This window comes from Eptesicus fuscus, chromosome 14 (assembly GCF_027574615.1).
Source record: "Eptesicus fuscus isolate TK198812 chromosome 14, DD_ASM_mEF_20220401, whole genome shotgun sequence".
In the NCBI taxonomy this organism is placed as follows: Eukaryota; Metazoa; Chordata; class Mammalia; order Chiroptera; family Vespertilionidae; genus Eptesicus; species Eptesicus fuscus.
Window position 1 is genome coordinate 27811291 of NC_072486.1, and position 25067 is coordinate 27836357.

The following is a 25067-nucleotide window of genomic DNA, read 5'->3' on the forward strand; positions in this document are numbered from 1 at the left end:
CCCCGAGTATGCACTTCATCCGGGCCTCCAAAAATCAAGTCAGGGCGCGCCTTTCCTTCTCCTGCTGGGTCACCCCGTTATCTGGGCCCAGGAAAACAGGGAGGGGCCTCGGCGAGCATCTCCGGAGCCTCCCAAAAAGGCGTGAGCTGCCTGCAATAGGGCCAAGGCCTGGGCGGGGAGCAAGCCTGTTCACTGGCATGTGTAACAGAGAAACACCCCGACGCCGGAGACCCGGTTATAGGCATGCCACCGCCTTCCCGCTCTGGAGTGCTCATGCTGCCATTTACACGGCGCGACAGTATTAACAGGACGTAACGCCAAACGCCCTTGATGAACAGGGACGAGCCCTGCGGCAGGACCCTATTCACCTACCTGCGCCTACGCGGGGCCAACGAGACGTCTGGTTGCTACCCAAAATATTATCACAACGGAGGGGTTTCCCAAGGGTTTTTACTTTTCTTGCTTCTTTAGACTATCAATTTCTCATAAGAAAGGGTGCCTAGATCGGGCCGAACCAGTTAAGAGCTCATCAGGGGTGGGGGTGGCGGCCGGCCCGGCCCAGCTGGACACGGCGGACACCGGGGTCCCGGGGTCCCGCGCCCCCCGCCCCCCCTGCCCCCCCAGCCTGTGCCTGCGCCTGCGCCCGCGCGAAGGGCCGGGGGAGCTCACCTGCTTGCCGCCCCCGCCCCCGTTGCTCTGCGAAGGGGCGGCCGAGGTGCTGGCGAAGGTGGCCGCCCCGAGGCCCGCGCCGCCGCCGCCGCCGCCGCCGCCGCTGCCCCCGGTCCCGCCGGCGGCCCCCGAGCCCGCGCCCCCGCCGCCCGCGCCGCCCCGGCCCGAGCAGTGGAGGCAGAGGATGTCCCCCTGCGGGCTTTTCTTCCACATGGAGGACGACGTGGTCTTGCAGACGCTGCAGGTGGGCTTCAGGCCCAGGGGCATGGTGGCCGGCTCGGGCGGCCCCCGCGGGCGCAGCGACACGGGAATGGCGACCGCCGGCCCCGGCCGCCCGATGGCCGGCCCGCCTCGTCCAGCGACAGGGAGAGCGACTGGGCGCGGGCGACACCCGGTCCCCGGAGGCCGGAAGCGAGCCCAGCTGAGCACCACCCCGGGTGCCCGCGGCGCCGGAGGCGGAGCAGCGGTCCTGAGGCAGCTTCCGGCGGTGGGCGGGACCCGCGCCCCGCTGACCGGAAGTGCCCCCGGAGAGGGCGGGGCGCGCTGCCATTCAGGTTGCTGTTTGCAACTTTTTGGCCTTAGGCCTAGGATTGGCAGGTAAAATACAGACCGTGCAATTAAATTTGAATTTCAGATGAGCAAAGAATATTTTTTAAAAAAATATATATCCCATGCAATATTCGTATTTATCTGAAATTCAAACTTAACTGGGCGTCTTGTGTTTTCATTTGCTAAATCTGGCTCTCCTACTCAGGACCCCTTTACACGCTTTATGAGATAGAACCAGCGGCATGGAGACATGGAGCAGACTGACAGCTGTCCGAGGGCAGGGGAGAGGGGGAGGGGGGACTGGGTGAAAGAAGGTGAAGGGATTATCCAAGGGGGGGGGGGAATATATATATATATATATATATATATATATTTGTAACCTACAGACGCGGACAACAGTGTGGTGATAGCCCGAGGGAAGGGGGGGCTGGGTGGAGGTGCGTAAAGGCGGGGGAAATGGGGACTTCTGTAATAAAAATTTTGTAATTGTAATTTAGACTCCCCCAAGTATTTTTGTTGCTATAGATTATATCCATGGACATTTATGTGTTAGGAATTGAAGCAGACATTTCAGCTTAAGATGCCAAGCACACATTTATTTTTTAAAATATATTTTTATTGCCGAAACCGGTTTGGCTCAGTGGATAGAGCGTCGGCCTGCGTACTGAAAGGTCCCAGGTTCGATTCCGGTCAAGGGCATGTACCTTGGTTGCAGGCACGTCCCCAGTGGGGGTTGTGCAGGAGGCAACTGATCGATGTCTCTCTCTCATCGATGTTTCTAACACTCTATCCCTCTCTCTTCCTCTCTGTAAAAAATCAATAAAATATATTTTAAAAATATATATATTTTTTTATTGATTTCAGAGAGAAAAGGAGAGGGAGAGATAGAAACATCAATAATGAGAATCATTGATCAGCTGCCTCCTGCACGCCCCCTACTGGGGATGGAGCCTGCAACCCGGGCATGTGCCCCCAACCGCAATCGAACCTGGGACCCTCAGTCCGCAGACCAACGCTCTATCCACTGAGCAAACCAGCCAGGGCAAAGCACACGTTTATTAACCATTGAGTGATGTCATCATACCTGGGTGATGTCATATGACCTGTAGCCCTCTGAACAGTATGCCAGTGCAATGAGAGCGGAAAGGCAAATAAGTGGCTTGGCATTGTTGGGAAACCATTTTGACCCCAAGGACTCCCTGCAAGGGTCTTGGGACCTCCCTAGACCACAATCTAGAACAGGTGGCTTAGGACAAACTCATGAAAAGCCAGCCCCTCTGTTAATGTCTAGTAAGTGCAGGCCTCACCAGGAAAAGGACTCTCTCCTCAGCTTCACTTGGTAAAGCTGTGGTTGCATATCTGTGTCCATGATCCTGGGGTTCGGGGACTGGATATTTTTGGAGAGGTCTTGATGAATGTGTTGGTGGTGTGGGCTGAGTGGGAGAGGGGAAAGGCAAATGTGTTGAATGCCTATGACGTCATGAAATCTCAGTGCTTATGACCCCCGTGGAACAAGGTATTAATGTTCCTATTTTACTGTTAGCTGATCAACAGAGGAGCCATGATGAGGACTGGCTGCCAACATGGTGGCTGCTCTTGGTGTCATATCTGGACAGGCCTTTAGAGCAGCCCTGGGGCCGGGCTGTGGCTTGGTCATCCTCTCTCTGAGTCTAGGTTTCCCCAACAGTAAAACAGAATATTAACTGCTCTCCAGGGCTGCTATGGGGATTAAGATCAACTGTGAAAGTGGTTGAGGAGAATAAGTAAAGGATGCTGTTCCCTTATTTTAGAACGATGCACTCTGCGAGGGGCATCTAGGTGTGCACTTTCATGCTCCCTAATTTCTTTCTCCTGGTAATGTATCCCCCTCTGCATCTGATCTCCAAGTTACTCCCTCTCTTCACTGAAAACGTAGGCTCTGGTTCAACAACTTCCTCTCCACCAAAGGACACTATCCTGGGTGGGGTAAATAGCCACCTGCATAACCACCCAGCATCCCCTTTTCTCCATTTCCCCTCATCCCACTGATCTCCAGCTTCTGTTCTTGACAGCTCCCTGGTCACACTTTCTACCCTTCTGAGATAATCGAAAGAGCTACATTTTTTTGTCCTTGTAAAAATTTTTTACAACCTTTTAAAATGAAGTCTAATACACATACTCTAAGGTATCCAACTCATTCCTGCACAACTTATCACAAAGTAACCACACTTGAGCAACCAAATTAAGAAATAGAACATGACTACCATAAGAGTCCCCTGGCACTTGCCCTATACACAGAGAGATGCACTAGCATGACTTCCAACACTGTAGATTTTGTAGATTCCCTTTGTCAGGTTAAGGAAGTTCCCTTCGGTTCCTATTTTCATCACAAATGTAGAATATTAACAAATAGTTTTCTCTATGAGATGAGCAGAATCCTTTTTCTTCTTTATTAACTTGCAGATTATCCAGATTTCTGAATGTTAAATGAACATTGAAACTCCTGGAATGAATCCAACATGATTGTGATGTGCTATTCTTTTCACACATGGCTGGATTTGGTTAACCAATATTTTAAGGTTTTTGCATGTCTGTTCATGAGTGAGATGGATATATAATCTTTTTTTTTTTAATATCTTTGTCAGACTTTGGGATCAAGGTTATGTCAACCAAAGTAAAGATTTGGGATTTTATTCTGAGTGATACAGAAAACTATTCAAGGCTCTTACATGTGCTGATATGAAAAGATATAATTAAGAGGGGGGATAGCCATAAATTTATTTTTTTTAATTTTTAAAAAACATTTTATTAATTTTTTACAGAGAGGAAGGGAGAGGGAGAGTTAGAAACATCGATCAGCTGCCTCCTGCACGCCCCCTACTGGGGATGTGCCCGCAACCAAGGTACATGCCCCCTTGACCAGAATCAAACCTGGGACCTTTCAGTCCGAAGGCCGATGCTCTATCCACTGAGCCAAACTGGTTAGGGCCATAAATTTAACCAAGGAGGTGAGAGAACTACACTGAAAACTGGGAGACATTAATGAAAGAAATTGAGGAAGGGGAGAAACCAAGATGGCGGCATAGGAGAACGTATCAAATGGAAAAGGAAATGAAGGCAGTTTTTTGGCCCTAGAAGTTGTCTCCTAGCTGGAGGTGGTCGTGCAGAGTGGATAGCACCGGCTCAAGGACTGGCAACAGAACCTCTTCATGCAGCTCGGCCCCTCTGGAAAGTGAGGCTGGTGTTGCCCACTCGGGGCCGTGTGAGGATGTGATCAGTTTCTGTGCTGGGCATGTAGTTCTAAGTCAGTGGGGCTTCTCCTTCCAGCAGCAAAGCTGTAGCATCACAAAGCTCTTGTGTAGATGCTCTAGATCTGCGATTTTCAACCCTTCTCATCTCCCAGCACACACAAACTGATTACTAAAACTCTGCCACACACCAAAAAAATGTATCTTTGGCCGATCCAACAAAAATAAAATAGGATAATTTTGATTCATTCACATTGGACAGATATTGTGTTGGCCGTTGTCATTTTTAAATCTGACAATCTAAAGAGAAAAGAGGTCAGTACCCCTGACTAAATAGTCAGGTATTGCATGTTTTAAACAAGCTTGCGGCACAGGGGTTGAAAATCGCTGTACCAGAGTGGCCTAGAGCAGTGTGGACTGTTAGAACTAGTAGGCTGAGAAGGTGATGGAGGGATGGAGGGGCCCAGTAGAGAGGTGAGGGGAATAGGTAGGAGACAAGAACTCAGGAAGGCACTGTCAATGAAGGCTTCGACCCAATCCCTCTCCTCCTCCTTGGTGCCTCAGGCAGAGCGTGAGCCCCAGGTGACCAGGCCAGGGCCTCCTGAGGAGCCAGGAGAGAGATCAGACAGAGAGAGAAGAAGGGAGGTGTGAAGACAGCAATAAATACCTTCCAAGGTCTGAAAATTAACACCGAGGGAAAGAAAGCTGAGTTCCCCAGGACATGAATTATCAGGGTCAGCTTGTCATCTAATTTGCATGATTTAGGTGTTGCATGGTTCATTCATTAAAAATCTTAAAATGATAAACAAAAAAAGAGCATCCTGGCCGGAATGGCTCAGTTGTTGAGCATCGACCTATGATCCAGGAGGTCATGGTTCGATTCCCGATCAGGGCACATGCCGGGGTTGTGGGCTCGATCTCCAGTGTGGGGTGTGCAGGAGGCAGCCAATCAATGATTCTCTCTCATCATTGCTGTTTCTATTTCTCTTTCCCTCTCCCTTCCTCTCTGAAATCAATAAAAACATATTTTTTTTAAAAAGAGCAGATGCAGAAAATACATCACAAGCTGGTTTTGTGTCCCGGTGAGTATGGGCAGCACAGGATTCCTTGACCACGCCCACCCTTGTTCTGGATGTCTCGGGAGCATTGTGCCACCGAGTCCCCATTTACTTACCTGTCTTAACACCTCTCAGGGCTGATGGGAGGGTTCAGTGAGTTAGTACATGTGAGGTCATGGGCAACTTTCACATCTGGTAAGTGCCTGATCAGCGTCAACTCTGAGGCTGATGAAACAGGAGGAGGAGGAAGCGACATTTCTTTTGACCAGACTAGTCAAGTCATTCGTTAGACCCCTTCCCTGCCCACAGGTAATCTTGGAAAAAATGTAATTAACTCAAGTTGCCTATTAACATTAGCACACTAGCCCTAGCTGGTTTGGCTCAGTGGATAGAGCGTCAGTCTGTGGACTGAAGGGTCCTGGGTTCAATTCTGGTCAAGAGTATATACCTGGGTTGTGGGCTCCATTCTCATTAGGGGGTGTGCAGGAGGCAGCCGATCAATGATTCTCGCTCATCATTGATGTTTCTCTCCTCTCTCTCTCCCTTCCTCTCTGAAATTAGGTATATATATTATAAAAACATTAGCAGACTAAAGAACTAGACTGAGAGAAAGCGAGACCTATGAAACAGCAGGAAGGTGCAGGGGATAAGAGCCAAGGCAGGTGTCCTTGCTGACCTTTGCCCTTTCCTCCCTGGGGCGGGCATGACTCCCACTGCACTCAGACCTTCTATGTTACCAGCTAACAGAGGGCCTTGTTTTGTAGGTGTGCCCCACGGTCCCCCCACCCCCCTCCAGGGTGTCCTCTTTGCCTGGAATATGCTTCCTCCCAACACTTCACACCCAGCCCTGTCCACCTGCCCAGAGGCGGCTCACTGCCTTCAGGGGCTTCTGCCAGGGGTCCCACCCCCTGTGTCCACCCCCTAACTCCACCAGCTGTTCCTGGCAGGGACTCTTCCTTTCCCACGCCTTGCCCCCGGCAGGCACGCACTGCTTAGCAGTTTAACATGTGGGTTCCTCCATCACTGAGCCTTTTCCCAGCAACAGTCTCCGCTCAGGACCAGTGTCTGCTCCCAGCCCCCACCCCCCACCCCCGCCCCCCCCCGACTCCTCTCACCAAACAGCCCGAGTCCGGCCTCCCCGGCTCCTCCTTGGCCTGCAGCCCCGGCTGGACATCTCCTTGGGAGGCCCCGACGCGGTCATCGTGCAGCAGAACCCCAAGGCCGGCTCCCTCCCGAACAAGTCTTCCTCCCGCGAAGGGGCCGCTCCGCATCCCCGGCGGCGGCGTGTCTCACCGTCTTCCTCCTGCTCCGCGGGGACGGCCCGTGCGGGGCTGCCGCGGCCCCCGGAGCCGCTGCTCGGGCTGCAGGGCGCGCCCTGGCCGGGACCGGTGCGGGCGGTGCGGGTGTAGCCGCCCGGGCGCTCGGCACCCGGTCCAGCGGCCGCGACTCTGCCCAGCACGGGGCTGGGCAGATGGAGTCCACGCAGAGCCCCTCTCCCGGGCAGCGGGGTTCCCAGGACAACCCCACGCCCAACGGCCACTCCCCTAACTGCCGTCGGAACTCTGCTCCTCGGTGCCGGCCCGCCCGTCCCGGGGTGACCGCTGCGGGAGCCGGAGGCGTCGGGAGGACCAGGTGAAAGCTCGCTTCTGTGCCTTGGGCACCAGCCCCGGGCGGCGTGGAGAGGAACGCGCCGCTGGTTTTGTCTGTTTGGCGTTGGTCTCGGCGCTTGGAGACCTTTGCTGCCTCTGCCCTCGGGTTTGCAGGGTGTCGGGGGGAGAAACGCGCCGGGCTCTGTGAGCATCCTGGGATGCTGGGTGTGAGGACGCTCCCTCGGGGGGGCTCCAGACTTGGTATAAAAAAAAAAAAAAAGAGAGAGAGAGAAATAGTTCTTTTTCTCTTCAAAATGTAAATATTTCTTTGTATACAAAGAGTAAATGCTCATTATAAAAATGAATACAATGCAGAGGCATGCCCCCGCCCCTGCTGTGTGACCAAAGAGAACCACTTCACAGTTGGTAGGACATCAGCCTCTGGAACTGTGTGCATCCGTGGGAAACATTAATGTGATCTAACTCAGTGTTATTCTATAATCCGGCTTTTAAACTCAAAAGTATGTAAAAGTGAACTTTCCAGCCCATATATACCTGCACTTTCCTGGCTGAAATTAACTTCACCATTCCCCAATATTGGGTACTTGGCATGTTTTACATTACTTTCAGTTACAAACAGTGAATGATGTAATGGACTTCCTTCTACATGTATGGCTGCCTATGTGTGTGGGTATTTTTTTAATGGGATAAATTCCTACAAATGGAACCAACGGGTCTAAAGTAAGGCACATTTTGAGTTTTTGGTAGATGCATCTAAATCGCGCACCAAAAAAGCTTACACACCTGCCAATTCCACATTGCCAAGGCCCACGATAGTTTTAGGGGTTATAGAAATGTTTTAACTTTAAAATCAGGAGAAAATATGATACCAATGACTTTATAATACACAATAGATCCAGACTGGATTGCATATTTTATATACCAGTGCAGCTATAAAATATACTTTTTTTTTTATTATTATGGAGAGGGAACCCATGAAGGCCATTGTGCACAGGGCCTGCAAGCCCCCCTGGGTTACCCATTCCTCCACACTTCTGCAACTCTGAGAATTATTTTTTTTAGTTTTTGCTAGTCTTTTATGCAAATAAAAAAAACATGCCACTTCACAATTGTTTCTACCTGCACGTATTTGGTTATTCGTGAGGTAGGTATGTATGGTCACCTAAGTTTGTTGATCATTGAAATGTCCTTTATAAATTGCCTATTTATGTTCTTATCTCGCCTTTCTATTCAGCTGCTCATCTTTTCTTTGTTAAAAATTTTGCATTTCAGATTAACTGGTATCTTTTTGTCATGATATTTGAAGGTTTGCTATACCCCGAATCTGTCAGGCATTTCTTTATGCTAACATTCTTACAAGGGCTTAGGCAAATATTCATTGATATTTTCTTGTAGAATATCTATGGCTATAATTATTTACTAGAGGCCCAGTGCACGAAATTTGTGCATGGGGGTGGGGGCCCTCAGCCCAGTCTGCACCCTTTCACAATCTGAAACTGCTGGCTCCTAACTGCTTGCCTGCCTGCCTGCCTGATCACCCCTAACCCCTCTGCCTGCCTGCCTGATCGCCCCTAACCACCTCTACCTCAGCCCCCACTGCCACAGCTTCATCTGGAAGGACGTCTGGAAGGTCATTGGCTGTCCGGACTAATTAGCATATTATGCTTTTATTATTTTAGATGATAGTGTCTTTAATTCATCTGGAATGCTTTTTTGTAAAAGATGTGAAATAGTTATTAATCTTTGTTTTCCAGCATCTTGGGACAATAACTTAAAATAGCATTTTTATCAAATATTAAATTCTCATATATACATGACTATTTCTTGAATATTTTTCATCCCATAGATCCATTCATCTATTGTTATGCAAACTCCACACTTTTTTAAAAATCTTCACCTGAGGATATTTTTCCATTGATTTTTAGAGAGTGGAAGAGAGGGGGAAAGACAGAGAGAAATATCGATGTGAGAGAAACACATCGATTAGTTGCCTCCTGCACATGCCCTGCCCATGGCCCAGGCTGGGGAGGAGCCTGCAACCCAGGTCCATGCCCTTGACAGGCATCGAATCCCGGACCCTTCGGTTCGCAGGCCGATGCTCTATGCACTGAGCCAAACCAGCTAGGGCCACACTTTTAATTACACAGCTTTAGGATATTTTGATTTCTGATATGGCAAGTCACTTCTCTTTCCATTTTTCTCTTGATTATTCTCATACGTTTACTCTTTTTCATGAACTTTACGTTTTCAATTACTGAAAAAAATCCCAATGAGTTTTGTAAAACTTTACTGATCGATTTGAGAAGGGACATCTGCCTCTCCAAGAGCATGGTTGTTCAGACCTATTTACAAGCATTCCCTGTTTTGTCTAAGCCCGGCCAGCTCCGCCGTCTCCTGCTCAGACGCCTCCTTGGCTCTCTTTCTGGGGCCAGGAGGCCAGCGGCAGGGGCTTGGCTAAGCCTTCTTGTCCCCAGGGGGCTAATGGGGACCTTCTCTTTTGCCATTTTTGCCCTTTTTTAGTACTGGTTTTCTAAGAACTGTGTTCCGCTGCAAAGCACAGTGGCAAAGCCCACCCTGATCTCCTCTGGTCTCTCTCTTTTTAAAAAATACATTTTTATTGATTTCAGAGTGAAAGGGAGAGGCAGAGAGATAGAAACATCAATGATGAGAGAGAATCATTGACTAGCGGTCTCCTGCACCCCCCAACCCCCCTTTACCCTTACTAGGGATCAAGCCCGCAACCCGGGCACGTGCCCTTGACAGGAATCAAACCTAGGTGGGACCCTTTAGTCTGCAGGCCGACGCTCTATCCACTGAGCCAAACCAGCTAGGGTGATTTCTGGTCTCTTTGCTTCCACTTGTGCTTCCTCTGATTCATTCTCCACGCTGGGCCCAGTGTAATCTTTCTAGTCAGGTCCCTGTGGTCCCCTCCTGGAAACCCCACAGTGATTCCCCGTTCTATTAGTTATGTATTGCTGCTGTAACAAATTACTACAAACGTAATGCCTTAAAACAGGGGTCCTCAAACTTTTTAAACAGGGGGCCAGTTCACTGTCCTCAGACCGTTGGAGGGCCGGACTATAGTTTAAAAAAAAAAACTATGAGCAAATTCCTATGCACACTGCACATATCTTATTTTGAAGTGAAAAAACAAAACGGCAAAAACACCCGCATGTGGCCCGCGGGCCGTAGTTTGAGGAAGCCTGCCTTAAAACAACACTTATTTATTGTCTGGAAATCAGAAGTCCAAAAATCAGTCCCTCTGGTCTAGAATCACCGTGTCAGTCGGGCTGCATTCCTTCCCGGGAGCTCTGGGGGAGGATACGTCTCCCACCGTTTCCATCTTCTAGAGGCCGCCTGCATTTCTTGGCTCATGGCCCCTTCCTTCATCTTCAAAGACAGCCACTGCATCGCTCTGACCCCTGCTTCTGTTGTCACCTCTCCTTCTCTGGCTCTTGCCCCCCTGTCTCCCCCTGGTAAGTAGGGTCATAAGGACCCTTGTGATTCTATTGGGCTCACCCAGATAATCCAGGATCCTATCCCACCTCACAGTCCTTAACTTAACCTCGTCTGCAACTTTCCCTTTGCCACGTGAGGGACCATATCCCTAGGTTCCAGGGATTGGGACGTGGGCATCTTTGAGGGACGTCACTCTGCCTCCCACAGCCATGGCCTCGGGGATGAACTTGGCTTGCCAGCCCATCAGTGACCTGCCCCACTGGTCCTCTGCTTAAGCGCGTTCTCCTCTCCCCTCTGAACGCCCTGCTCCAGCCACATGCACGTTCCCGCTCTGAAACCTGCCCTTGCTGCTCCTCCAGTCCTGGTCCAGGCCGGTCCTTCTGCCTGGGGAAACCTTTCCCCGCCGCCTCCCCTGGCTCACTCCTACTCCTCTGCAGCCTTGGCTCACACCTCACTTTTTCTGGAAGCGTTCGACAACCTCCTCTACGCCTTGCACGTTCTTCCAGACTTCACTCGAGGCTGCTGCGCCATCCTCCATTGCTCCTGGCCTCAGGGTGCTATTGCTCGGTTGGTTGTCTTCTCTTCCACCACGTCAGCTCTCCGAGGGCAGAGGAGAGGGATGCGGGCCGCTCCCCGCCCTTGGCACAGAAGAGGGAACGCAGGCTCCTTGCTGCATGGATGTAATTTCATAATAGAAAGCGAATAGCCTCACTCCATAGGTGTCATCTTAAAAGCGTGCGTCGGCCGAAACCGGTTTGGCTCAGTGGATAGAGCGTCGGCCTGCGGACTGAAAGGTCCCAGGTTCGATTCCGGTCAAGGGCATGTACCTTGGTTGCGGGCACATCCCCAGTAGGGGGCGTGCAAGAGGCAGCTGATTGATGTTTCTCTCTCATCGATGTTTCTAACTCTCTATCCCTCTCTCTTCCTCTCTGTAAAAAATCAATAAAAATATTAAAAAAAATATGCAAGCTATTCAAAAAAAAATATGCAAGCTATTCATTGTCAATGGGGAAAAAAAAAAAAGCGTTCGTCGTTCAGTCAGTGAGCACTGACTTTGTAAGTCCTGAGCCATGGGGGTCAAAATCAGGGGAAAAGCCCTGCGCGTTAGGGCTGCCGAGGTACGACCGTCAGGACCCCAATGACCCTTCTCCCCTCCAGGGACAATGGACGTGGAGGTCAGGGAGCCGGTCGACCTCAGTAGCGGAGATCACCAGCATCTGGCCCGGAAAGCCGCGGACGAGGGCTCCCAGCCCAAACCGAAGCAGGCCAAGGCAACGGCACCGGCACCGGAGCCCAAGCAAACGGCCCGGAAACCACCTCCGAAGACGGACCAGCGCGCGGATTCCTACGTGGTGGACATTTCGGAGGAGACCACCCCTGAGGAGAGCAATACCGTGGCCAGCCCCTTCTCCGAAGAATCCATCCGCAGAGGTGAGGAGAAAGGCATTTCCTCCTTGGGGGAGAGGACCCAATGTTCTCTTAGAATGTTTCCACAGAAATACGGGATGCTGCTTTCCGTTTTCCCCAGCCAGCCAGGCTTTCCCATGGAACATGGAGGGTAGGATAGACCACCCCCAGGTTGTCCAGAACATTCAGAAAATCCTAGTGACCATGCCACCGTGAAAAGCGTGTGGGGTTTTCTTAGGAATGATGAAGTAGTCATTGAGGGTGGAATGTCCTTACCCATGTACAACGTGAACACCATAGTATTGGCTTCAGTTTCTTTTTTTTTTTTTAAATCAGGTTTTCTTTTTTTTTTTTTTAATATGTTTTATTGATTTTTTACAGAGAGGAAGGGAGAGGGATAGAGAGTTAGAAACATCGATGAGAGAGAAACATCGATCAGCTGCCTCCCACACACCCCCCACTGGGGATGTGCCCGCAACCAATGTACATGCCCTTGACCGGAATCGAACCTGGGACCCTTCAGTCCGCAGGCCGACGCTCCATCCACTGAGCCAAACCGGTTTCAGCTTGGCTTCAGTTTCAAAGGATGTGAATTCAATGCCTTAGAGAATGATTCTGTACAGGCAATACGTGCATTATCCAAATATTGTTTACGATAGCCCAGGCCCAGGTACATGCCCTTGACCGGAATCGAACCTGGGACCCTTCGGTCCGCAGGCCGATGCTCTTATCCACTGAGCCAAACCGGTCAGGGCGTGGATGTGACTATTTCAATGTAGGCAGCACACATTTGGGTAGACACGTTCTGGCGTCTTCATTAAGACAGCTCAGAATGCAAATAGTCTTACTCCATTTTGCCACCGTCACGTCTCCTGTGCCCAGGAACCGCCCAGCAAAAGGACACAGCTGTGAGCCTCTAAGTCCGTGGTCGGCAAACTCATTCGTCAACAGAGCCAAATATCAACAGTACAACGATTGAAATTTCTTTTGAGAGCCAAATTTTTTAAGCTTAAACTTCTTCTAATGCCACTTCTTCAAAATAGACTCGCCCAGGCCGTGGTATTTTGTGGAAGAGCCACACTCAAGGGGCCAAAGAGCCGCATGTGGCTCGCCAGCCGCAGTTTGCCGACCACTGCGTCTAAGTCAACTTTAAGCAGCATTTCTTTTTTTTTTACTTTTAAAACTGGCATAAGCCCTAACCGGTTTGGCTCAGTGGATAGAGCATCGGCCTACGGACTGAAGGGTCCCAGGTTCGGTTCCGGTCAAGGGCATGAACCTCGGTTGCGGGCACATCCCCAGTAGGGGGTGTGCGGGAGGCAGCTGATGGATGTTTCTCTTTCATTGATGTTTCTAACTCTCTGTCCCTCTCCCTTCCTCTCCGTAAAAAAATCAATATATTAAATATATTTAAAAAAAAAACTGGCATAAATCCACCGAAAGGTAACTTGTCGTTGCCAGCACCACTTGAGAGACCCCAGGAACAGCTGCGCGGTAGGAAGCAGGCAACAGAGAGGCCTCTGCGCTCTGCCTTGGGATGCCACTCCCGTGGGGCTCCGTGGTGGGGCTCACAGTCCATCAGGTTACCTAGTTTCTGCTCAGGTAGAAGGGAAGGGAGTGGCTAAAGGCAGGTGGTGGGAGGGAAACGTGGTGGAAAAACTCTGCCAACTCCCCACAGCCCACGGCCACGGCCACGCCCAAGGGGGGCACACCCGCTCTCCCAGCCTTCCTTCAGGCTTCTCTGGCCTCCATTTTGCCCAAGGGTGTGGCTGGACGCCCCTGGGCCTGTGACATTCTGTGACTTTCCGATCACTTTGGGGCCTGAGAGGACAGGGTGTGTGCATCGGAGGGAACTAAATTCCTGACTTGGCCTTTAACATGCTGGGGCTTCCATGGATAAACCCGCAGACCTCCCGTCACGCACTCAGACGGCCCAGACGGTTTCCCACGCCTCCTGCAGAGCTGTCCTCCCTCCATCGGCTCACTCAAAACGAGCACTCCTTTCCCACCCTCACAAAGCCAGAGGAAACATTTCTCTTGCTAAGTATCAAAAACAGGTAGTTGCCTTTACAGTACTACTTTTGAAGATGACATCACAAAAATAACGTTTCTGTCTCCTCAGGTTTCATTGTAAAAGTGTTCCTCCTCCTGTCTGCTCAGCTGGTGGTCACCGGGACAATTATAGGTGTATTTATTTTCTGGTAAGTCTTCGTTACTGATGCTAATGAAATACTCAGCTGCGCACATCTGTCACTGTCAGTCATTTAGAGTTTCCCCTTTCTCATGAGATGGTTTTACCTCTGCTTAAGTATTACATTAGTTAGCAAAATTAAGTAGTTATTGAATAAAACTATTGATTTTTTTTTTTAAACCAGGCCAGGTTTAAAAAACTGGGTGCACAAGAATCCCTGGTTCACCTATGCCATCTTGTAAGTATTATTGAATTTAATAAAAAGTGGGTTTTTTTTTCTACTAGCTATTGATCAAGGTTCTTCATTTAAAAATTAAGCAGAGATGTTCTTTTTTATAGCTATTTATTTTTCTCTATCACCTTTTATCCCTCCCTATACCCTCCTCCATCTCTACTCACACCCTCACCCTCACCCCCTAAAGATACAACATTCTTGAAATAACAAAATTACAGAGATGGAAAACAAGCAAGTTGGTGGTTGCCAGGAGTTAGGGGTATGTGTGTGTGTTACCATAAAGGGATCGCACAGAGAGATCTTTGCTAATGTTTTAATGATGGGATAGTTTCACATCTTGATTGTGGTGCTGGTTACATGTATCTACACATAGATTTCTTCCATAGTCCTATGCATAGCGCTGTATATCCACACTGTACCAATGTCACATTATTAGCTTTGGAATTAGTATTATATACTACTAGAAGCTGGATGCACGAAGATTCGTGCAAGAATGGGCCTTCCTTCCCCTGGCTGCTGGCAGTGCCTTCACTCTGGCCGGAGCCGCCCTTCTGCCTTCCCACGCTGCCCCGAGGCCCGGAGTGGCTGGGGTGGTGCAGAACGCCTGTGTTGTCTCACAACGATGCAAGTGTCCCGCCCCGTCCCCAGCCACTTGACGCCTGTGTATGCAAATTAACCCACCATCTTTGTTGGCTTAATTTGCATACTCCTGATTGGCTGGTGGACATCGCGAAGGTACAGTCAATTAGCACGTTACTCTTATTATTAGGTAGAGATAAATAATGTGAGATGGAACCGTTAAGGGAAACTAAGTAAAGGGTACCTCTCTGCCCCTCTGCAACTTCCTATGAATTCACCATTATTTCAAAACAAAAAAATTTTAAAAGAGCCCACAAACTACCAGTGGATAGATAGCAATGAGAAAAGTTAGTTTTAAAAGTTAAAAAAAAAAAAAAGAGGTAAAGATTGATAATCCACACTTTTGTTTACTTTATAAAGCTTATTATCAGGTATTAATATATGATGATATCTGTATCTCTACCCACCTGTGTCACGTGATATGATCACTGGAAGCAAATGACACATGGTTTTGAATTGTCCTCAGCCCAGCATTTTTCGCTGTGCTCATCGTGCTCGCCTGCTGTGAGAAAATGCGCCGCCAGGTGCCTGCGAACTACATCCTGCTGGGACTGTTCGTAAGTAAACCTCGCCGCCAGCGCCTGTTGCCGCTCCCCTTTGCAACAAGTTCTCATCACATTACTAAAGCCGCTCCTTTTGCTGTGGGGAATCCTCCTGGGGCATAGTGCAGGTGGCATTATGTGTGAGACCTTCTGGCTGGGTCCGGTCCCAAAGCTTGCTTATGAGGTCGGACCCACACCCTCTTAGTCAGCTGGGGGGCTCGGGGACCCGCGCCCACAACACACCTACTTTGGAGAGTGGGTTCCACATTTAGTTCCCAAACTCACGTGCACGGAATATAATTGTCTTTATTTTTTGTACAACTCATTCCAAGTCTCCCTGGGAGCCGAACCCAGCCCAGCCAGGGTTCCTCCTGCTTCCTGAATTTCAGTGCAGGAGGCCCTGTCCAGCTCCCCGGAGCCGGGCGCCGGGGCTGGGCGGCGAGGGGCGTTTGCCCTCCGGTCCTCGGCTCTCCTCGCTCATCCGCGGTCTCGTTCTGGTCTCACCAGCGCCGCCTAGTGGGGCTCCCGCTTCGTCCGCGGCTCAGCGCTGCTCGGGCCACAGAAACCCGCGCGGCTCCTCTTCTTGCCGCCAGTTCCCTTTTCTGTGCTGCCCGCGGGGACTCTAGGCTCTCCGCAACTCTCAGCAGGCACCCGGAGCTCCTCGCTTTCTAAAACCTAAATGAAATCTCAATTTCTATCACTTTACCCCCCCCCCCCCCCCCAGGGCAGCTCGCAGGGCTCCCCCTCAGGGACTCAGCAGCATCGGAGCATCATTCCCCGTTCCCCAGGCTCGTTTTCTGCTTCCCCGCCAGGCCATACCTCTCGCCTCCCCGAGGCGGTGGTCTCTGGGGCACTCACTGACTGTGGGCTTTTACCCTCCAAAAAAATCCAGAACCGTCTCAGTGTGTTTTCAGTGGTTTTCAATTTGTGATTACAAGAAGAGATCAAAGCTATTGGTCTTAAAGGAAGCTCTCGTTTCTGAAGTTTTGCTGTTTATTCCAAAGCAGGGGAAGCTTAATTTGCACTCGGATGTCGAGTGTGACTCCACACGGTTAGCATTAGAATAAAGGAATCGAGAAAAAAAGCAAGCGAGTGCAAAGGGTTAAGAGAAGGAATATTATGGAGGGGTAAGAATTCCTTCTATTTCCCAGACTTCATGTCTTGCCCAAGTGTGCAAGGACATGCACAGAGAAAACCATTTCAGAAAAGGCCTTGAGGGAAGAATGGAAAAGACTCGCACACTGAAGACTGCTCTTGCCCCCTGGAACTGTGGCCCCCGGGGCCCGTGTTCTGAGCTCTCGAAGCCACGGGGCAGGTTTGATTTCTAAGGCCTCTTGTTTCTCACTGTCCTGCCCTCTGGAAAACTGAAGGGGGGGTGGTTTCAGCTTGAAATCATTCCTCTCCTCCCTCCATTCCCTTCTCCCCCTTCTCTCTCTCTTGCTCTCTCTTCCATGTGCTCCTGGAGATGGAGAAATGTGAAACAATTGAGCAGGTAGAAGAAAATTAACCTTGAAAGGAAGGTCAGAAACAAGCACCTTATTCAAGTACCATGCGTATGTGGGATACACATGGTATTTAACCTTTTCCCTTTGACCTATAATGAAAATAAAGACGGCTTACTTGTACGTTGAGCACAGTAGGTCCTTCCTCACCCGGTCTGGGACACGGAGAGGCAATGGCGGGCTCCTCTGCGGTCTTTCATCCCGTATGGCGTCGCCCGCGGCGATGGCTGAGGCTGCGGCTGAGACTCCCAACAGGAACGTTCCTGGCAGTGCTTCGAATAAGAGTCCAGGCCTCAGCCCCAGGAACCCCCGTCCAGACAGCAAGTGGGATCCCGGTACTCGCCCCAGAGGACTCCCCTTCTCGTCCCAGCAGAGTGGCCAGAATATAAAACCCGACAACCAACGGGCCTGGGCTGCCTGCCACTCCTCGAGCCAGTTAAGCAGAGACAGGGTTGAGTCCCACATGAGCGTTTATGCCAATACCGCCGGCAGCACGGGAGGGCGGCAGGTCACTCACAAAAATCTGCTCTCCCTTCCCCATCGGCCAGCTGCTTCTATCGGGCACAAGGACAAAGCTACGTGGGGAAGTAAGAATGACAGGCGTGGGGAGTAGGCAGCTGTCACAGGCCTGCACGCTGTCCTGGAGCCTGACTGTGGCCTGGCATCCTCCTGAGTGGCTGTCTGCGGGCTCTCAGCACCGGCCCATGGGAACCCTGCAGCCTGATGCAGCCCCAAAGCAGCTCTGCTCCGCGCCCTGCACGGGCACCTGCAGGTGCAGCTCATGCTCCGTAAACAGTGCCTCCCACCACCCCTCTCACTGAGGAGGCCTCACGCCTCAGCCCACCGCTAGGCTTGAAGAAGAGTTTTATTCTCACCCAGGCACCACGGGGAAGGTCGGTGCTGGAACGGGTGGTGAAGCTATCGTAGAAATAGCATATCCTGCTCTGACAAAATGTTACGATTCTGTGTGGATGGCCCCAATTGATTAATGATAATATGGTCTGCAGATAAACCTGTAAGTTGGTTTCCACATTCCTAATCAATACATATTTACTTCACTAAATATGTTGAAAGTTGCGATTGTGTCCTAAATTTTTTTTTTTTCCTGGTAAAAGAATTTTCTCTTGTTCGTCTTAGGGAGAATGTTTAGTTGTACTGTTTATTTTTAAATAACCATTTGCCCTGTAGCTTGTGCGCTAGGGTTGTGGGTATTCCCACTTGCTCCCTAGACCAGGGGTCCTCAAACTTTTTAAACAGGGGGCCAGTTCACTGTCCCTCAGACCGTTGGAGGGCCGGACTAGAGTTTTAAAAAAAAACTATGAACAAATTCCTATGCACACTGCACATATCTTATTTTGAAGTAAAAAAACAAAACGGCAAAAACACCCGCACGCGGCCCGCGGGCCGTAGTTTGCGGGCGCCTGCCCTAGACCCTGCCAAACACCCCCCTCCCCTCCAGTCCTCGCCCCCGCAGCTGGGCCTCGGGAATCAGCCTTCTGATTGATTGTGCATTTTGTTTGCAGACAGTTTTGGAAGGTCTGATGCTAGGAGCCGTGTCAGTGTAAGTCTGTGATACACATTTTCTTTTTCGCACGCGCTTTTCCTCGATTGTATGTGAACAGTAACTGCAGTCTCTGGTTTTAGTTTCTATGGTGCCGAGGAGGTGTTATGGGCCATCGGGGCAACTGCTCTGGTGACGTTATCGCTCACTTTATTTGCTCTCCAAACAAAAGTATGTATCACTGAAACAGATTTCTGCCATAAGGGCGTGCGGGCCCTGTTCCTCGCCCCTCCTGCCCCTTCCTCCCCCCTCCGCTCTCCTCTCCGCTGTCCTGTGGCCTCTCCGCTGTCCTCCTCGGCCTCCTCTCTTGGGGCTTCGGGCTTTCCCAGGAACAACAGTGAAAAAGTAAAAAGAAATAAGGTGAAATTAATCTGAATAATATCTTTCACTTAACCCAATGTATGTGAGGCATTATCATTTCAACAAGTAATCAACATGACAAACATATGAACGAGCTAGTTTACATCCTCTGTTTTGAATTAAAATTCAAACCCAGTGTGTGTTTTATACTGAGAGCACATCTCAGCGTGGAGCAGCCACGTTTCACGGGCTCAGTAGCCGCAGGTGTGGGAAGCTCTCCGCAGCACGGCACCCGGGGCGCCTGTGAAACCACAGCGTGCTGGCTCCACCCCCGGACACGCAGTCGGAAGGTCAGTCTGCATCCCGGGTGGTGCCCATGCTGCTGGGCGAAGGACCACACTAGGTGATGCAGGACTTGAGTCTATTTCCTTGGTGTGTTAGGGGTAGGGAGTGAGGGCAGAATAGAGGGACTAGGAAAAAGCTCTTGCAAGAAAATGTCTTGGGTTCAAGGATATTCTTTTCTTTTCTTTTTTTAAATATATTTTATTGATTTTTTACAGAGAGGAAGAGAGAGGGATAGAGAGCCAGAAACATCGATGAGAGAGAAACATCGATCGGCTGCCTCTTGCACACCCCCTACTGGGGATGTGCCCGCAACCAAGGTACATGCCCTTGACCAGAATCGAACCCGGGACCCTTGAGTCCGCAGGCCGACGCTCTATCCACTGAGCCAAACCGGTTTCGGCGGGTTCAAGGATCTTCTTTTTGCTGTACCCTCCCAAATTTCTCAGGCCAGAAGATTAATATTCCCCTTTCTTTAGAAGAAATTTTAATCTCCCTTCCCTGGCTGATTTGGTCACTGACTTATGAAGGCAAACCCAAAAAAGCATGTTGATAAATTTCAAAATTACAAAAGAATCATTCATAGTAATTTTTGAAAGTTTAGTATATATATATATATATATATATATATATTATATTTTTTTTTTTCTTATTCAAAGGTATGCATACAAATGGGAAAAAGGGACCCAGTTAATTAACCTCTTGGTCTATTTTATTTTATTAATGTAGTCTATGCTCACACTTTGAAGATATGAGTAATAATGAGCATAACTATGATCATGCTATACATACAAATTTACATCCTGCTCATCCCATGTGCCTTTTCCTTAGGGAACATTTTACAGAAACACAAAAACAGAGCAGCAACACGAACTCCCATGTGCCCGTTGCCCAGCTTCAAACACCATCCCCTCGCGGCCCCTGCTACTTCCCCGCAGCCCTCCCTCTCCTCCATCAGCAGCAAGTCCCAGGCAACAGGGCCCTCCTGTCTTGTCTCAGTGGAGGGGCTAATGGCTTTCCCTGGTTCTCGGACCTGGCCTGGGGGTGTGGGGCGCATCTCTAATCACCCTGGGACCCCGTGGAGACGGTGACTGAGTTGTGCCTGCTGTTGGGTTTCCTCAGCTGGACTTCACCCTGCTCCACGGAGTGCTGTTCGTCTCGCTGGTGGTGCTTTTTATCTACGGAATCCTCTTACTCTTCATACGGTCATACGTGAGTGGGCCTCATTCGGAGGACCGTTAGGAATCCGGGGTGAAGGGCTGGTGGTGTCAGGATGGAGCCTCTGAGAGGCAGAGCCGAGATGGGAGTGGGGGGACTTTCCTGGGGGAAATGTCTGCGAGAGAGGAGGGGTGGGGGAGCCACAAAGGCTGGGAGAGCTGTCAGACCTCGAGGGCCAATGCGGCCCCAGGTGAGGGACCGGAAGGGGGTCCGTGGGAGCATTCTGGACTATGGAAGGTTCAGCAAGGCCACCAGCAAGTCCTGGAGCTCACGTGTGGCCCAGGAGCCACAGGGGCCGGCCGGGGGGTTGGGGTCCCGTGGACAGGAGGTCTGGGCCAGGATGGTGGAGCTCCCACCCTGGACTACCGCTGTCCTTCCCTAAGAGGAGTGTGGGGTGGACCACCCCCAGGGTAGATCAGACTCCTTGTGCTGCTTGTTTGAAGTGATGGGCCTAGAGAGATGGGCTTCTTAGGACTTTTCCAACAGCAGCCTAGAGGAGGCTCCGATTTTTTTTTTTTCTTTATTCCCTTTTTTGCTTTAAATCTATTCATTGACTCCTCACTAGGTATCGGACATAGGCCCAAGTGTTTTTCATATAGGCATCAAATTCAATTCCCACAACATTCCTGAAAAGTACATATCTCATCTGTTTTATAGATAAGAAGACAGGTTCAGAGACATTAAATAATTCATCCTGGGAGCAAGAGGGATCAAAGCTAGATGTGACTTTCTTTCTTTTTTTAAATATATTTGTATTGATTTCAGAGAGGAAGGGAGCGGGAGAGAGAGCTAGAAACATCAATGATGAGAGAGAATCATTGATCGGCTGCCTCCTGCACACCCCCCACCGGGGATTGAACCCGCAACCCGGGCATGTGCCCTGACCGGGAATCAAACCGCGACCTCCTGGTTCATAGGTTGACGCTCAACCACTGAGCCATGCCGGCCGGGCTAGCTGTGACTTTCTTAAAGTTGGGTCCCTATCTACCAGCAGGGATCTAAGTGCACTCTTTTGTTATTTCAAATCTTGTTCTTAATATCCAATTGTCTCCGTTCTTCTTGCAGTGGCTGCACCTGCTGTATGCTGGACTCGGAACTGTGCTCTTCTCACTTGTAAGTCCATCTCTCCTCCTCTTTGGCAGAGTTGGGTACAGGCATGGAAGGTGCCGCCTTAGCCCTGGTGCTAAGCGTGGAGTCAAGTGGAGTCAGTAATTCACTGGAAAGCACTCCTGGAGACTTGTTGCTGCTGCTCCTCCTCCTCCTCCTCCTTCTCTTCCTCCTCCTCCTTCTCTTCCTCCTATTTCTGCTTCTCCTCCTCCGCCTTTTATAGGGATGATTTTTTTAGAGCACTTTTAAGTTCAGAGCAAAATCAAGAGGAAAATACAGAGATTCCCCATATACCCCTGTCCACACATGCACAGCCTCCCCTATTATTAACTACACTCACCTACAGTGAACCTACATTGAGGTGTCGCTATCACCCAAACTCCACACTTTACATTCGGTTCACTGTGGGTGTACATTCTATGCATTTGGAAAAGTGGATAATCACGACAGGTTCCATCGTTATGGTAGCATACCGAGTATTGTCACTGCCCTAAATACCCTGTGCTCTGCCTACGCATTCCTCCCCTGGCTCCAACCTTCGGCCACCACTGGCCTTTTTACTGTTTCCAAGTTTTGCCTTTTCCAGAAGTCACATAGTTGTAATCAGACTGGCTTCTCGCACCTAGTAATGTGCACTTAAGGTTCCGCTGTGTCTTCTCATGGCTTGGGAGCTCATTTCGGTCCGGACGTGTCACAGCTTATGTAATCAGCCACCTGCTGAAGGACATCTTGGCTGCTCCCAAGTTTTGGCAATTTTGCATGAAGCTGCTCTAAACATCCACGCGCAGGTTTTTGTGTGAACGTAACTTTTCAACTCCTTTGGGTAAATACCAAGGAGTGTGACTGCTGGATCGCATGGCAAAAGTAAAAACCTTCTCCCAGGGTGGCTGGAATCACATAGGGAGCGGGGAGGGTTAGTGGCGGGGAAGGGCCTCAGTGGTCCAGGCCGGTGTCCGCTTTAGCATCCCCCAGCCTCGGGTTTGACTCCCTTCTCTGCCGCTCTGACCACTCACGTGACTTGCCCTCATTCTATTTTGGAAATACTGACATCACCACAAAGCCCCAGGAATTCAGAATCATTGCTGCGTGTGAATCTAAATGCTGGGGAGCCACTTTATTTTCATTCTTCGTTCAGTGAGAACACAGGGTGTTTGCGGTATCACTGTGTCCAGTGTGCCCACCCGGCCCCTATCGTTGACTAAAGGCACAAGGCTCCTGGACTGGGAAAGCAAAGGAAGGACAAAGCACTTGCCTTAGTGGAGAACAAACCCGTGAACGTTGTAAATGGCTGAGGCTGTAATAACCACATACATAGCCACGAGCCGACCTTCCACAATCATGTGTATTGATGCTGACTTCCCCAGATGGTTTAGGACAGTTGTTGGGTAGAAATGAGCAGGTTAAATAGCTCATTTTTTCTTTCTTTTCTTTAAGTACTTGGTGATGGATGTGCAGCTGATGGTGGGGGGGAGCCATCATTTGAAGCTGGACCCTGAAGAGTATGTGTTTGCTGCTCTGAACATCTACTTGGATATAATCAACCTTTTCCTTTTTATTTTGCAACTGATTGGACGGTAGGCCCTGGGGCCTATAATTCGTGCTGGCCAGAGGGAAGGGGGGCCGGCTGCGAAGTGCCGCCTGCTCAGATGTGCAGAGGTGGCCGTCTCATAAGCCCTGTTATTAAAAAAATATTTTAGAGTACTTATTTTTTTTCAAATGAAAGCAAACATTCAGTTAATGGTAGCTGTAACTTGTTATATATTTTAAGTTCCATTGTCACGTTGCAAAACTTTCTGTGGGACATTTCTGATTTTTATAATTTCAGATGAGTATCCAAATACCATACTTAAACATTTCTTAGATGCCTGTTATTTTGTTGAAGTTTTCCAGGCACTAGTTAAAGCTGTGAACATCTCTCTCAACGAATAAAATTGATTACAGAAACCTGTATTTACTCCATTCTCTTCTCTTGATTTGGGCATTCTATGGGAATATTTCTACACAGTCTGATTTTAAGAGTAAGATAAGCCAAAGTATTCAGCCTTTCCTGGATTCCAGAGTCAGACTGAAGAGAACAGTATCTTCCCGGTAGGGGATGGAGAGGATTAATGAAGTTAATGTACACAAAAGGCTGGAGAACACAGTGTTACCTGCCAGCGTCGCTGTCCCACCTACACTTCTGGGCTTACCTCAAAGACCACCTCCTCTGGTTGTCTGGGACAACTGGCCTCCTCTGAAGTCCCATAATATATCAAAATTTCAATTTCAATTGTGATAAAATACACATAACAAAATTTACCGTCTTAACCATTTTCAAGTGTATACTTCAATAGCAGTAAGTATATTCACATTATTGTGCAACCAATCTCCAGAATTTTTTCACCTTGCAAAACTGAAACTCCATCCCCATTAAACAACAAGAAGCCATGTATTTTGCACTGACTTATTTATTCACAACCTCTTATAACCCATTTGATTATGTCCCTGAGGGACACAGACCGGACAGATCTTTACATCATGGGTGAACTGTGCAGCGGGGAGGATGGGGAAATTAGATGGACTCTTCTGGTCTCTAGAATTATTCACGAGAGCTCAACTTCTAGACTTAACTAAACTTACAGATCTCAAGTAGGACATTTGAAGTATAAGCACTATAGTCACACACACCTATTTGATTACCTGTCATTTCAGATTAGCCCTATCTCTACAACTTTGGTAGAGCTTCTCATTGTGTTTTTAATCTCATTACTACCAGCAAAGTCCTGAAGATGGGCGTAACCTCTGAAATGTGAGCATGTACAAGAGAAAGGGACATGAAAGTCATCCAGGAAAAAATCCGGGTGGACCCTAACTGGTCTGGATAGTTTGACAAATATTACTGTGTGCACACCTGTCAAAGGCTTTGCTACCAAAGTCATGGTGAGTTAAGTCCACACAAGAAAGCAAATGCAGCTGGAAAGCCTCAGGTTTTGCATATCCTCCTGGCATCAAGAAAACCTTCCTGCATATAATAAGGAATGCTGGCCAATTTCTTTCTCCACTAAGTTTCTGCTGTCCCAACAACCCCAGCAGGCATTTCTGTTGCCTCAGCAATGTCCCCAGCCACATAGTCTATTGTGTGCATCTACTGTATGTACCGTTCCACAGTGGTGATGACTCAATTTAAAGAAATTCTAATGCTTCTATGACAATCTTTTCATTTCTGCATTTAGTAAAGACTGAGCAAGACACACCTATTAAGGTGAATCAGATGAGTAGACTAATTTGTTCTCAGTATTAGAAATTCATCTTTTGCAGGTTTGGCTCAGCAGATAGTGTTAGCTTGCAGACTGAAGGGCTCCAGGTTTGATTCCGGTCAAGAGCATGGAGCTCAGTTGCAGGCTTGACCCCTGACCCTGGTAGGAGCGCATGCAGGAGACAACCAATCGATGTGTGTCTCTCATCATTGATGTTT

General features: G+C 49.3%; 2 protein-coding genes across 5 annotated transcripts in view; one reads left to right on the top strand and one right to left on the bottom strand.

The window, feature by feature from the left end:
- Positions 1–1142, bottom strand: part of GATAD1 (GATA zinc finger domain containing 1) — a 36876-nt gene extending 35734 nt beyond the window's left edge. For all 4 annotated transcript variants that reach the window (XR_008558067.1, XM_054725954.1, XM_054725953.1 and 1 more), the window contains exon 1: positions 670–1142. Coding sequence is in view for 3 of the 4 variants with exons in the window: in XM_054725954.1 (XP_054581929.1) it covers positions 670–936 (267 nt within the window). In the remaining variant the exon portion in view is untranslated. The remainder of the gene's footprint in view (positions 1–669) is intronic.
- A 5897-nt stretch (positions 1143–7039) lies between these two features.
- On the top strand, positions 7040–23191 carry LOC103294715 (protein lifeguard 1-like). The gene is made up of 10 exons (XM_008151121.3): positions 7040–7135; positions 11731–12003; positions 14099–14177; positions 14352–14405; positions 15508–15598; positions 18609–18646; positions 18730–18817; positions 20411–20500; positions 21572–21619; positions 23048–23191. Exons 2-10 carry the CDS (start codon positions 11736–11738, stop codon positions 23189–23191), a joined length of 900 nt encoding a protein of 299 aa, XP_008149343.1. The 5' UTR covers positions 7040–7135; positions 11731–11735.
- The last annotated feature ends 1876 nt before the right edge of the window (positions 23192–25067 follow it).

What these genes read in the sequence shown, in the direction of transcription:
- LOC103294715 (XM_008151121.3), top strand. Translation starts at nt 11,736, where the DNA reads ATGGACGTGGAGGTCAGGGAGCCGGTCGACCTCAGTAGCGGAGATCAC. An exon ending in ATAGGTGTATTTATTTTCTG is followed by an intron (nt 14,178 to 14,351) that starts GTAAGTCTTCGT and finishes TTTTTAAACCAG; the next exon opens with GCCAGGTTTAAAAAACTGGG. An exon ending in TGGTTCACCTATGCCATCTT is followed by an intron (nt 14,406 to 15,507) that starts GTAAGTATTATT and finishes AATTGTCCTCAG; the next exon opens with CCCAGCATTTTTCGCTGTGC.